At 38.7% G+C, this 15402-nt stretch overlaps 1 protein-coding gene across 4 annotated transcripts in view; it reads right to left on the reverse strand.

Annotated features, from left to right (window-relative positions):
* The window catches only part of CSMD3 (CUB and Sushi multiple domains 3), a 1198342-nt gene that overhangs the window by 345014 nt on the left and 837926 nt on the right, over nt 1-15402 (reverse strand). For all 4 annotated transcript variants that reach the window (XM_050940462.1, XM_050940461.1, XM_050940464.1 and 1 more), the window contains one exon: nt 12757-12959. In XM_050940462.1, the coding sequence (XP_050796419.1) occupies nt 12757-12959 (203 nt within the window). The remainder of the gene's footprint in view (nt 1-12756; nt 12960-15402) is intronic.

Here is a 15402-nt window from a genome sequence, read left to right on the forward strand (position 1 = left end):
TACTGAATGCTTTTTATTCCTTAGCATTTTGCCCACAGCTTCAAAACAGTCCCAAATTAAATAATGGATATATGGTTTCAGATACTAGGCTCAGCCAGGCAGATCACTTCTACTACTAGGTATGGGAAGCAGCATAGTATGGGTTGCCATACAGCACAAAGTGCCACCAAACACATTTGGCACCTATTTTGTTTCAACAGAGCACTTTTTCCTTTTAGAGAAATTGGTGTCTATAATGTCTTCACTTGTACTTACACCATTTTTTCCCTTCCAGTTATGATTGACCACAATGTTTTCAATCACTTTATACCAGTTCTATCCTCTCTTTGGATGTATGTAACCCCTGCTTGCTTGGAGTGACACTCTGTCCCTCTCTAGTGGTGGCTATGCCAGCTAGAGATTGATGAGCCTATTACAGCCTTGGCTAAGAGACATGTGTTTTAGCTCTGTAAGTCAAGGCTTGTGCATTTATCTCAAGAGGTCACAGGTTTGCTACCCACTGCCCATGCCCCTGTGTGGGTTGGTGTTACATAGATAAATTATATATATACACACACACTCACACAAATCTGATAGCAAAATACCAAATTATCTGAAAGGAAAAAAAACAAAACTCTTTGCTCAGGGAACATTCCCTAGACATTTAGAGCCACCCAGTATCATCTAATCACCAGTTACTAATCTCCCTTCTTTGAAAAAGATTACTGAGAAGGTTATAATGAGACAATGTTAAATACATATATATATATGAAGTCCTCAGATTTTATAGACTCATGTCATTCTGGTTTTAGAATTTGAATGGAACGATATGGCATTGAGACTGCACTGGTCTCATCAGTTAATACCATTTTCTCTAATCTATCCTACAATATTTCTCTATCTACCTACCGGGCTCCCATTACCTCAGATATACAGACCTTCCAAGTATTTAGCAAGATAGATAAATATTGTGAGGTAGGAAATTATTGTCCCCAATTTACTGATGGGGAACTGAAAGACACCAAGGATATGTCTCACTGCAATGAAACACCCATAGTGTCCCATGTCACCTGACTCGGTCTCGTGGGGGTCAGACTATGAGGCTATTTAATTGTGGTGTAAACATTAAGGCTCAGGCTGGAACTAGACTCTGGGACCACATGAAGGGGGCAGGTCATAGAGCCTGACTTCCAGCCCAAGCCTGAACTTCTACACTGCAATTTCACAGCCCCATAACATGAACTCTGTGAGACTGAGTCAGCTGACACAGGCCAGTCGTGGGTATTTAATTGCAAGGTAGACGTAGCCTGAATCACTTGACAAAGAACAGACAGGAAATATATAATAGAATTAAGCCCACATGTCTTTGCAGGGGCGGCTCTAGACATTTTGCCGCCCCAAGCATGGTGGCATGCCACGAGGGGCTCTCTGCCTGTCGTAGGCATGCCACCGAAGGCGACCAGAAGAGCGCCCCCTGCGGCATGCCGCCCAAAGCACGCGCTTGGCGTGCTGGGGCCTGGAGTCACTCCTCTGTCTTTGAGTCCCACAAAAAAGTGTTCAAACCAGTGGTGGACAACCTGCAGCGTGCAGGCTGCAAGTGGCCTATCAAGTTAATCTGATTGCAGGCTGCGAGATTTTGCTGATATGAACCATCCAACTGTCCACAAGCACAGCCCCTTTCAGCTCCCAGTGGCCGTGGTTTACCATTCCTGGCCAATGGGAGTTGTTGGAACATGCCAGAAGACTCAACTGCATATATATATGCAGTTTGGAGCTAAGGTTGATCTTTAAGAGGTGAGACTCCTTTGAACTCAACTAACTATTTACAAGATGATCAAAAGACCCCCTGCTTATTTTTAGCCCTGCACATGGTACTTTTACTCAGTATATAATAAACTGTATATAACACTTTTCATCTGAGGATCTCAAAGCATTTTAAAAAGACAAATATCATCCCCATTTTACAGAAGGGAAAATTGAGGTATAGAACACTAAAGTGATTTGCCCAAGGACAAACAGTTAGTCAGTAGAAAGGCCTGAAAAAAATCTGTTGTTTCCTAACTTTCTGTAGTTCTCCATCTACTCTCCACATTTCCTCTGTATAATCCATATAAGACTCTATTCCTACAGAAAGACTTAGAGCCTGCACCAAGTCAACTTCCAGCAACCTTAATTGAGAAGTTCACTAACATGCTGTGACTTTTCTGTAGCGGGCTGTTCTCATAACTGCAGCAGAACAGACTGTAGACTAATCAATATAATATGGGAACCAAATACAAATTTACAATATGCGTAAGTAAGAAGAACTCACATGTTAGTCAGCTGGAGAAAAAGCTTCTTTGCAGGTGGAGGATAGAGAGCAGCATGCCCAGGCCTCATGCAGATTTCCTCCCCAATGGGGGCTGCTCCTCAGCCAGACAATCAAGATCCCCTTTATGTACAGTAGGGACACTCAAACAACTTGTTTTATTACCCGAAGGCTACTATGGCTCGCCAGCTCCCACTACCACTTTAGACATTCATATACTATGGTGAATGGGGTCATAAAAGTGTCCATAGGCAGACCCCTATAATGATGTTTCATTCAGCAGCTAGAAGAGGAAGTGACACTCAGAATAATTTAACCCATATATATCTCAGAATCTATTTTTCCTGGCTATTGTAAAATGAAAAAATAAAATACATGTTATAATCTAAATCTTCAAAATATTTTAGTTGTCAACATTTCAAAGCCACTGACACATACCAATTTATTGCTAAGGCATCATTTTGATTGTGCACCATTTAGATCAGATGTCAACTTTAAATATTTTAATGAAACAAAAATTATTAACAAAAGAGAAATGATTAATAAGGAAGATACAGAGAACTCTGTTAGAAATACAGTGTAAGAGTATTTCCATTCACTATGGCTCAGCATTTGGGTCAGAGAATAGATTTCTTCTCTTTTTTTTTTTCCACTTTCAGTTTTGTTTTGTTTTGTTTTGTTTTATAGAAAACTATTAGGTTCTGGGGTGATTTCCATTAGTAGGTGAAGAAAGCCCCATTGGTTCATCACTTTATTAAAGGCCAGATTTGTTATCTCAGATGTGTTGTACACATTTCCGCATAGCTTGAAAAGAAAGAATGCTAGCAGATTTGTCAAGATTAAAGATGTGTTTTACAAATAAGAAATTAAAATTTGGACTTTAAACATTAGTTTGAGGGACAATACATTACTAATCTAGAATCAAATGTTTCCCTGATTTATGACATTTTCATGACTAAGCCAAAATTTACTCTCAATCGTACATTTGTAAATCTAGAGTAACTCCACTGAAATCAAGAGTTTTACCTGGGCTTTAAAGAGGTGTAAATGAGAGCATTTTGTCCCAGTGGGGTTGCGTATGGTTTAAGTCAGGACAGAGTTTGAGCCTTAGGGTTCATTTTAATTAAAATTAAAATGAATACTCAAAAATGGATAGCTTCTGTAGAGACAGGACCAAGGAAACCATTTTTTTCTTCTGCCAATTGTTAGTTGTTCTCACAGAGAAATACTACTGCCTAAAGTACCTCTGGCTACAAGCCAACAACAGGATGTTTTATGTGCAAACATTAATTCACAATATCTACCTGGATAGAGAAAACACATCCCATATACTACTAATCTAAGAGTGAAGAAGAGCTAACAATTACTGCTGCTGCTAGTACCAATCACTAACCTGTGACAGGAATTGAAAGCTTTTCATGGGCACCAATGTAACTAGCTGTACTCTTAAAAATGATTGCCTGCTTGAAAGAGAGAGAGATGGGCAGCGAGTGACAGAAGAAATAAATCCATAGAACAGCTTCATATGTTTAAGTCTTTCAATGGTCCAAGAGCTCTTAACAAAAACAAAAACATAGGCCCAAAACTCAGGAGCCTGTACATTAATGAATATTTCTGACAGGAAATTTCTCTCAAATCTCTGAAACCTGCACATCAAACACCAAATTAAATTTAATGGCCTAATTTAAAGCCTACTGAAATTGTTAGATCAGGCCCTGAAAGAATAGAGGTGAAAAAAATTGTCTCTTACAGAGTAAACAACAGGAAAAAAGTCTTATCTTTTCTGTTTAAGAGCGTGAAAGAGTAACTATACATTAAGGAGTGACACCTGTACCAACAACACTGTAAAATGTAAAGAAAACAACCCAGTAGTACAGGAAACTGCTGAATCTCAGAAATTCTTTCTGAAACCCACAGAAAATATAAGGACAGCTGCACTAGAAGTCTCTCTGTTATTAGGGAAATATAGCACAAAATTGAAGAAATTTCGTCTCAGGAAACTTTCCCAAATGGAGCTGTGTGGGAACATGGGGTTGCCAAACAAAATAGAGAAGCAGAAAATCTGGGGACAGATGCAGTCATAAATCAGTGATCAGATAGGGGTACAGTGCTAAGCCTGGAACTCTATTAAAGGTTGTCTACTATTTACAAAATCGTTTGAAAACCATGTATTGTTAGGAGATTACAATAGCTTATATTTTAGCTCTTCGACGTCTCTCTTAACAGTCAGCTATGGGTTGTAATAAAACATCTTTACGATATTTTCATATAGATATACAATATGTATTTTAACATTTTTTGGGGGGGAGTTATAATACAACTAGTATTGTCAGGTTAACTATTACATGGATATGAGTACAATGTCTTGTTTCAATATATTTTAAACATTAAATATAAACAACTCAACAAATATCACACAAAGAAAAAGTACAACATGGTAACTGTAATGGTGCCATTTTAGACTCACAATCAACTGAAGTTAGTTGATTCATCGGTAGTTGTTTAGTTATTTAATTTGGGTATTTGAGGTCTCTGGGGGAGAGGGGAAAGGATTATCTTTATATTGCAATTAATTGCTATCATATAAATTATAATTATAGTGTCTAATCCAAAGTCCACTGGAGTCTATGGAAAGACTCTTGTAAACTTCAGTGGGCTTTGGATCAGGCCCCTAGTCCAATAATGAAACAATATATCACAGATGGATTGAAATTATGCTCTGGAAGTCAGGAAAGCAAACTTTGTTTAAAGAAATCTTAGAAAGGCCATCTTCCAACTCCTTGAATGACGCCTTCACTTCAAAAACCATCTCTGTCTCTACTATCCATTACTTTTTAGTTGCAATGCAGGCAATGTCAAGTGAAGGAAAGCTTTTTGATCAATGTTAATTCATCTGTCTGGACCTGGATTGTATAGTGGATTGTATGTCAGAGACAAAACAGATATTTGTTCCTTTCTCTTTATTTCAGTTGTTTGTAGAAACGGATTTGTGCTTCATGCAGACTCTTATGGCCCGATGGGAGTATTCCTGATTTTATTTGGGATATTCAAAATCAGAATGAGGCTCAGGGTATCCTGTCTCAGCCAGATGACAAGGAAAATGTGATATTGATAATCCCTTCATGTTTGTGTGCTACATTTGGACACATCATTGTAAAACCATTCTCAGTAAATAGCGTCATCCTCAGATTCATGGCTTGGAACCTTTGCCATCAGATTTTTAATTACATCATAGATTGTAACCCTCTCTCTTAGATGGGATGTCCAAAATTCTAATATTGCAGTAGAACTGTTGACTTATCAAACACTCTCATTTTCCTGAAGTGCCTGCACACACACAGTTTTCAGTCCACTCTGTTTTTATTACACTTTTCCCCACTATTTGTTATTTACTTTCCAGTGGACACTCCTTGCAGTTTCATTCTCTCAGTTTTATTTTACTTGGTCTCAAAGGAGTCAATGGAAGTTTGAAAGGTATTTAGTTTTAAATTAAGAGATGCAAGAAGTTCCATTACTGAAGTTGCCCATAAGGTGTTGGAAAATGCAGAGGCCACGCTAGGCCTAAAGGAAGATGCTATACCTATGACTTGCACTCCCCATATATGAGGTGCAAAGTCTTGTGCACCTAAGGTGTTGGAAAATGCAGAGGCCACCCTAGGCCTAAAGGAAGATGCTATACCTATGACTTGCATTCCCCATTTATGAGGTGCAAAGTCTTGTGCACCTAAGGCGTTGGAAAATGCAGAGCTCACCCTAGCCTTAAAAGAAGACTTCAGGCCTATGGCAAAGTCATGTCCATCACCCCTAAAATTAAGACATGTTTTAGGCATTTTTTTGTTCTTTGTTTACATTAGATTTTTAAAATGCACAGAGATTGTGAGTTTCAAAGGCTTGGACTCATTTTTCCCCTCTCTAGTTCAGGAGTACAGATACTGATTGGAAGAAAGATGATTTAATAAGGATACCAATGTCAAGCTGGCAAGTAATTTAGCACTGTGGGGATGTGGTTGCTAAAGTGTGTATTATATATGAAGCAGTAATGCAGAACACTCTCTAAAGGAACATGTAAAACAAAACACCCACTCCAAAATTTTGTGAAAATTTTGCCTGGAATCTAGAAATCAGAATAGGAGGCATTTATTATTCTCTAGCCTCCTCACAGGAAATGCTACCATGCCAGAACATCTCATCTCCCTTGTCTTCATTTCCACCTCACTGCAATTGCCTCTGGCCTGGTCTGTGCGTCTATTGTTCTCAGACACCATGGCAAATGGAACAATAGAAAAACAGGATGACCAACCATTCTTTCCCCTTTCCCAGCAATGCAACACAATACTAATCTAGAACTGCTACAATAATAGTGATTGTGTGTTAATGTATTTTATATGTTTTACCTTAAGTAATACAAAAATACATTTATATTACCTTAAGTAATTAACAGAAATACAACTATTAATTATTTTGTGGAATATTTCTAAAGCATGTCAGACATTTACACATGATCACTTACTGTAGCAGTTCTAGATTAATAATATATTGCATTACTGGGAAAGGGGAAAGAATGGGAAATCAGCCTGTTTTTGTATTGTTCCGTGTGTGTGTGTGTGTGTGTGTGTGTGTGTGTGTGTGTGTGTGTGTTAGATTCATCATTTTAATGTCATGATATGTTCTTTTAGGATAACTTTATCAATATTAAGTTTATCCTTGATTTGGACTGGAATAGACAGAACAGTAACAGATAAAGTATTTGCCCAGGCCTCTGAAGTGACAACTGGATATACCAAAGCCACATTTACTTGGGTTTTATGAGAGTTATTAAAAATTTTTGGAGGAGAATTATTTGAGGAAACTTAAGAGATGTTATTACATAAAATAAAGAGAATTGGAACAGAGGAAGTAACATTTTTTCTAAGAAATAATTTTTAAGAAAACAATATACATATCTGAGTAAATCTTTCAGTCTTCAAGAGTCTTGCATTCTCTGTTCATACTTTCCTTAGATAATTATTATTAGTTTGAGGCTAAATAAGCATAACAAAGCATGCAAATGATGTTTGATCCTTTCAAGCAGTACATCCATCTGCTTGAAACAGGGCATGTCTAGCCTCAAACCATGAAAAGTAGGTACAAGTTACTGAGTCAGGATTTCCTGTCCTATAGTAATGACAGTTTGGACTTGATGATTTACATTATTATAAAAATAGCCTGTCCCTCAAAAGATCAAACTCACAGAGTAGAAGTTTTTCCCACTAAAGACAAAGGTAAAATCCTCAGTTTTCAATGGGAGCAGGATGGGGCACAGAGTGGGTATCAGTTACAGACTGTTGGTCTGATCCTGCGTCCATTGAAGACAATGGGCCATTTACCCACATTACAACCCAAATAATCTATGTTAAAAGAGCACTATTATGATTGCAAAGTCAAGTACCCCAAAGTTAGAAAATGCCAGAATTAAGATTGCCTGTGCAAATTTATCCTGGCTTCCTTATCCACTTGCATTATGATTCAGTCTCTAATTACATCATTATCACACTCTTTAACTCATATACCCATGCATCATTCAGTGATCAGATTGAATGGCACTCATTTAATGAGCAGCTATTCAATATTTTGTTTTTTCCTTATTGTTCAAAGTGTGGCCCCAATTTTTTTTTTTTTTTTAAACCGCAGGCTCTTCAAACTCTGCACTGATGACAGAATTATTCATTTTGTCATGGGCTTTTCTATGGCACTCATCACTATAGTATTCAAATGCTTCACAAAAATTAATTAATTTAGCTTCTCAAAACTCATATGCAGTTAGGGGTGGTATTATCCCCATTTTACAGATAGGGAGATGAGACACAGAGAGATTAAGGTCAAAAGCAATCACTACTTTTGGGGCCCAATCTGAGACACTTAGAATTGTATTGCTTCAGAGTACTTAGCATTATATAGCACTTTATATACTCAAGCTCAGCTCCTGTTGACTTCAGCTGCAGAGGTGAGTGCCAGCAATTCTGCAAATCAAGCACAGGGTTTCAAGTTGAAGACCCAGAAAATAAGGAACACCCAAGTAATGACCACCTCCAAATGTCCGGTTTAAGTGACTGGCTAAGCATCACACAGAAATTCTGTGGTAGAGACAGGGATATAATCCAGTTCTCCAGGGCAGCATTTAACTCCCTATCCATGAGACCCCTTCTTCTCTTCCTGAAATCACCTGTTCCATTCACTACACATCTTCCATCTTCTATAAGAAATGAGGTAGGGGTCCTACAGACGACAGCATCCTCCATTACATAATCTTCATTCATCCCCTCAAATGGGCTTATCATGTGAAGTGAATAATGTAAGGATCCCATGGGAAAAAAAGATTATGTGATTGTGTAATTAAAGACAAACATAATGTTTATGTACAAAGGGGCTGAATTAAGGTAGCTCATAGTCTGCCATCCTCAACCCCCTCTCTTGTTGCTCAGCCAGTCCCAGTTCTCCAAGCCCATGCCAGCTACTTGTCAAATATATCTCTCCTCCCTCTCACTCTTGCTCCCTCCACTAGTCCCAGTCTCCCCACCCCCACCCTGTCATCTGATTTTAGTGCCCCTCAGTCAACTGAGTCCCAGTCCCCCACTGCCAATTGCCTCAGTGAATTCCCAGCCCCAGTCCCCTTGGCTAACCAGTCCCAGTTTGCACTCATCCTCCCTCACTAATTCCAGATTTCCCCCTCAAATCCTAGTCCCAGTTTCTTTTCCCTCGAGTCCACCTCAGCAGATTATTTGTCCTAATCTACTCCTCTCCCCCTGCCCCGGTCCAGCTTTTGGTCTCTCTGCACTGGACTCAGATTGTTTCCTCCTCCATTCTACTTGGGTGCCAGTAGGAAGCCACTGAAAACACTGGAGAGACAGACTCCCCGCTTTCAGTTCCAGTGCCCAGCCTCACCATGGCCCAGAGGAACTTGGAGTAGTCATTACAGGAAAAGTCTGTCTTCATCTCTATAGCCCTTGCCTAGAGCATGCTCAGCTGCTTTGAAGAAATGGCACATGCACAGTCTGGTCAATGATAGTAGCTGTTAGAGCAGTCGTCATCAAGGTGGTGCCCATGGGTGCCATGGCGCTCGCTGGGGTATTTATGTGCTCTCACCTATTGCCCAGCAGGGGAGAGAAGCCGCAGCCCCGCACCTGACGGGGACAGAGAACTCAAGGGCTGCAGGCTGCGGGCACCAATGTTCTCGGTTCCTGGCAGGCACAGGGCCGCGGCTTAAGCCAGAGACAAGCAGCAGCTCCACGCCTGCCGGAAAAAGAGAACTCCGGGGCTGCAGGCACTGGTGTTCTCTGTCCTCACAGCTTCTCTCCGGCTTCTCTCTTCTCACCGGATTAATATATTATGTTATATTAAATATGATGTTTTTCATATTATTTAATGTACAAATACAAAATAAGCCTTGAAAAAGTGTTGGCGCCTGCCACACTCTTCTGAAAACATGAATATGCTACTGGCCACAAAAAGGTTGGGGACCACTGTGATAGAGGTTTGAGCATGCACAGTGAGGACAGAATCTTTGAGGACTTTAGCTGCTAATATCTAAGAAGTCTCTATTGAACTGCAATTTTTCAAAGGCTTATAACTTGGATAAATTTCAGCAGATTTTCACAAGGATAGAAAAAGACATAGTCCTGACACAAGGGCAACTCCCTGCCAAATTTCAAGTCCCTGCTCCAAAGCTTGGGAACAGCACAGCATATAAAAGAAAAATCTAAAGATTTATTTTTAACATGGACAAAATACTTTATTTTTCCCTAGCTTAGTTCTTGGAAATGGCTGAACAGTTTTGGCTGAGATAGATAGATTACTCTAATGTAGACACTTCCATGTAAAATTTCAGCCAAAACAGTTCAAGTTTGGCAAAATTATAAGGAACTAAAAACAAGGTATTATAATGAGAAGCACGAGATAACATTAATATCAGATGGTGCTACCAGCTCTGCATACAGTAAAGTAGATAAAAGAATGATAACTATTGTTTAATCTCTCTGTATACTATATGTATAATATAGTATACCTCCTTCTACATGCATCTCCTTTTCTTTCAAGACCACTGTGGCATTACACCCTTTTTATTATTAACTATTTTCTAAATTTCTCTATTCATATATATTGCACAATCTATAAATGGAATATAATTCTATTCTAATTCATTGTAGGGAATCACTTTGCTCTGGCTGTCTCGTCAGTTGCATCCATTGGAGTCATTGAGTTATGCACATGTAGTTTTGTAGCTACATGACAGAATACAGAGCTGTACAAACTGACAGTGAATGTGTGAGCATCCTGTTCTAATAATAAACATTTAATTTAACTAAAAAAAACACTCAGTATCATGTGAATAATTAAACATATAATTTACATTGGCACTGATTAAAATTACTAGCACACTAAAAGATGTTAATAATCCTATTGGATACTCAAAATCTGCATTTCAAGAAACAGCAAAAGGAGAGTAAAAGCTAGTATTTTTGTTTGTTAATTATACCCTAAGAGAAACTATGCTGTCATCATCTGTTTTATTCAAGAAGCATTAGACAATCAAAGAAAGTATATTAGAACCTGAAATTATCTCCCTTCTGCTCTCAATCTTTTATTTTAATTTATTTTAACTAAAAGCAGGAATTTAATCTTTGTTTTGAATAGAGAATACAGAGTATCTACCCCAATTGTACAATATATACTCTGAGAGAAAGCACTGGATTTTCTCAAAATTTTAAACTTGTTGATGAGTCTGTGAATTAAAATTAATGGAAGTTGGACAATTTAAGAAATATGAGATGTCAGCCTCACCTATATTTGGTGTCCTTCTCACTAAGAGGCTTGTGGAAAACAGGGGTATGCAAGAGCCTTGCGCTGGAGGCGAAGTTGAGTGTTGAAGCCATAACATTTCATGGACTCCTCACAGCATTGTCTAAGAGCCTGAGTATTGATGGTGGGAATACAGAGAAGTGAATCTCTGTTCATATGAACTCCTCTAGTTCATCAGAATGAAGTTCCACTCTGATAGCACATAGGAGTCTTGTCAGAGGGGAGATCCTCTTTGCAATACTTTGCCCCTGCCTCTCTCCCAGCTCAAGCACATTTATCCCACCTCACTCCACACACAGGCACAATTCCCCCATTGTCTGTGCTCAGACTCATGCTCCCTCTCTCTAGCCATATGCACCTCTATTGACTAGCTAAATGACCAAGCACACCATTCTCCCACCATGTCCCTCCACAACATATTACCCCAAACACCAACTAAGGAAGTGTGATTAAGGATTGAGAAGGAAGGCTGCCTACGGGTCTGTATAGGAGCGTGGTGGAGCAGGGCTGTGTGAGATAAACAGTGGGGACAATATTTTGAGGGCTGTGGGAGAACCAGGTTCATTTGTGTTGGGGAGAGGGATAATCAGGAATTTGTGTGGGGAGCCACATGGCTGTAGAAAGAGCATGAGACTTCCCACCATAGAAGCCTCTACCATGGCTGTAGAAAGAGCAAGGAAAGGGACTTCTCACTACAGAAGCTTCTTCCACTCAACCTCTGTCAGTCACACACATCACATTCACCTCACCCCCGAGCTACTTATCTCCAAGGTATTTGTATGTATGTACACATACATATATATGAATATTCTTACAACAGAGTGGGATTAATATCAAATATACAGAGCCTAAATTAAGCATAGTTAAGGAGTATCGGTTGCTGAAGAAAATGATACTACTGGATCCATTCCTTCAATACTTATCAGAAAAATACTCCTAGACATTCTTTGAAGTCTGGTAGTTTTGCCTTAGTAAGTAGATCAGGTCTTATAACTAATGGTTTATCACAGTAAAGATCTGGAAAATGATTGCTTGGAATTACTTAAAAAATAAAAATAAAAGTTACATTATTTCTTTGGTTTAACCATTAAAAAAGTAGTAACATTGGAGTAACATTTTAAAACCACAATTGTATTGCCTGATTGTTAAACCCAGTAGATGAAGCAGTGCAAGAAGGCAAGCAAGAGAGAACCATTGTTCTTTCTTCAGCTCTCTTTGGCCAATTCAAAGGCAGCAGGATCTCCGCACAGAGCTTTCTGAAAGCAGTTATGCTAGCTCCAATTCCTTCTTCTATAGATCAGAGAAGGGTGGAATCTGTGACACTCCTACCTCCACCTCCTTTGTGACAAGACACTGGCCCTAATTATTAGCATTCTTGCTGTCTGTCAGCTGTCTTTGAAGCCATGCCAACATAGCAAAAGTCATGGATTTTTTTTAAACCATGGAAACAACAATTTCTGTCACAAACACGACAAAAATATGGCTTTATAATACTTACTACAATTTGGAGGCTTATTCTGCTTCTATTGAAGTCGATGAAAATTATGTCAGTAATTTCAATGAGAGGAAGAACATGACCACAATTGGCTCAAGGAGCACTATATAAGATTCTATTTAAAAAAATATTAACTTACTTGAAAACTGGATGGCAAACCCAGATTTGCTTATATAAAAGTCTGTGTCGAATTGGATAGTCACTATGTTCAGTGTGCTGTGAATGCTTTCTGGAATAAGAGATCCACTAATTTCCTTGAGTAGCATCTCATTTTCTGGTGGCCCATCCCAAACTCGTAATATATCATGTGATGCTTCGGTATCGAAAGCAAGAAACTGGAGGCTGTAAAGCATCATGATAGTTCTGTCAGCATTTTTTTCCCCCCAGAAACATTTCTTTAATTATAATAATAAAATCAATATAGCAAGTACAACTGAATTTACACAAATATTTCTCCTTATTGCTTTTGATACTATGAACCATAAAAATAAAGATGCGAACATATATTAAACATACAAAGTATTTTGATAATGCTTTGCATTTTTCTTTGAATCTAACTATATTTGAGTTTACATACAATATAGATTGGGCTATTCAAATACAGGTTGAACCTCTCTAGTCTGGCACCCTTGGGACCTGACCGGTGCCGAACCAGAGAATTTGCCAAACCATGGGAGGTCAATATTTTAGAGAGCGGGTCTCTTTTTATTTTTATCTTGCCAAGGAGAATAAACGGAACAACGCTTGCAACTCCACCTCACCAAGGCTTACCGGCTCCCTTCATAACAAAGTCTTAGTGTTGTTACATTATTTTACTGTTTTGGGACAAGGAAATAAACAGATAAAGCATAAAAAAAAACAAAATAAAATCATGCCCAACCACAGATGTTGCCGGACCAGAGAGTTCTGGACTAGAGAGGTTCAACCTGTAATCCAAATGATTTTATTTTAAAGAGCATTTCAGGTATTATTTTCTTAGTCATGTTAAAACAACATCATGTTATATATGTCAAAATCTGATCAACACAAATTAAAATGTACTCATATAATTCTTTTGGAAATACATATGTTGTTTCAGTCAAGCATCTAATGATAAAGGATATAGAGGTAGATATTACCGCATCCAAGGTAGAAGCCAAACCTGAACAGCTTAATGGGACTAAATTGGGGGGCCCAGATAATCTTCATCCAAGAATATTAAAGGAACTGGTACCTGAAATTGCAAGCCCATTAGCAAGAATTTTTAATGAATCGGTAAACTCAGGGGTTGTATCATATTACTGGAAAATTGCTAACATAGTTTCTATGTTTAAGAAAGGGGGAAAAAAGTGATCCGGGGAACTACAGGCTTGTTAGTTTGACATCTGTAGTATGCAAGTTTTTGGAAAAAAAATTGAAGGAGAAAGTAGTTAAGGACATCGAGGTCAATGATAATTGGGAAAAAATACAACATGGTTTTACAAAAGGTAGATCGTGCTAAACCAACTTGATCTCCTTCTTTAAGAAGGTAACAGATTTTTTAGACAAAGGAAACTCAGTGGATCTAATTTACCTTGATTTCAAAAAGGCATTTGATACAGTTCCACATGGGGAATTATTAGCTAAATTGGAAAAGATGCGGATCAATATGAAAATTGAAAGGTGTATAAGGAACTGGTTAAAGGGGAAACTACAACGAGTCGTACTGAAAGGTGAACTGTCAGGCTGGAGAGAGGTTACTAGTGGAGTTCCTCAGGGATTGGATTTGGGACCAATCTTATTTAATCTTTTTATTACTGACCTTGGCACAGAAAGTGGGAATGTGCTAATAAAGTTTGCGGATGACAAATAAACAAAAGTTGGGAGGTATTGCCAATAAAAAAGAAAGACCGAGATATCGTACAGGAAGATCTGGAAGACCTCATAAACTGGAGTAAAAGTAATAGGATGAAACTTAATAGTGAAAAGTGCAAGATCATGCATTTAGGGAGTAATAATAAGAATTATTGTTGTAAGTGGAGGATGCATCAGTTGGAAGTAACAGAGGAGGAGAAAGACCTCGGAGCATTGGTTGATCACAGGATGACTATGAGCCGCCAATGTGATATGGCCGTGAAAAAAGCTAATTCGGTCTTGGGATACATTAGATGAGATATTTCCAGTAGAGACAAGGAGGTGTTAGTACCATTATACAAGGCACTGGTTAGACCTCATCTGGAATACTGTGTGCAGTTCTGGCCTCCCATGTTTAAGAAGGATGAATTCAAACTGGAACAGGTACAGAGAAGGGCTACTAGGATGATCCAAGGAACGGAAAATCTGTCTTATGAAAGGATATTCAAAGAGCTTGGCTTGTTTAGCCTAACCAAAAGAAGGTTGAGGGGAGATATGATTGCTATCTACAAATATATTAGAGGAATAAATATCAGGGAGGGAGAGGAATTATTTAAGCTGAGTACCAATGTGGACACAAGAACAAATGGATATAAACTGGCTATCAGGAAGTTTAGACTTGAAATTAGATGAAAGTTTCTAAACATCTGAGGAGTGAAGTTCTGGAACAGCCTTCCAAGGGGAATAGTGGAGACAAAAGACACGACTGGCTTCAAGATTAAGCTTGATAAGCTTATGGAGGGGATAGTTTAAAGAGATTGGTCTTTGACTATTAGCGGTAAAGCTGCCCAATGGCTTGTGATGGGATGTTAGATGGGGTGGGATCTGAGTTACTACAGAGAATTCTTTCCTGGGTGTCTGGCTGGTGAGTCTTGCCCACACGCTCAGGGTTTAGCTGATCACCATATTTGGG

Source organism: Gopherus flavomarginatus, chromosome 2, assembly GCF_025201925.1.
Source record: "Gopherus flavomarginatus isolate rGopFla2 chromosome 2, rGopFla2.mat.asm, whole genome shotgun sequence".
Lineage (NCBI taxonomy): Eukaryota > Metazoa > Chordata > Testudines > Testudinidae > Gopherus > Gopherus flavomarginatus.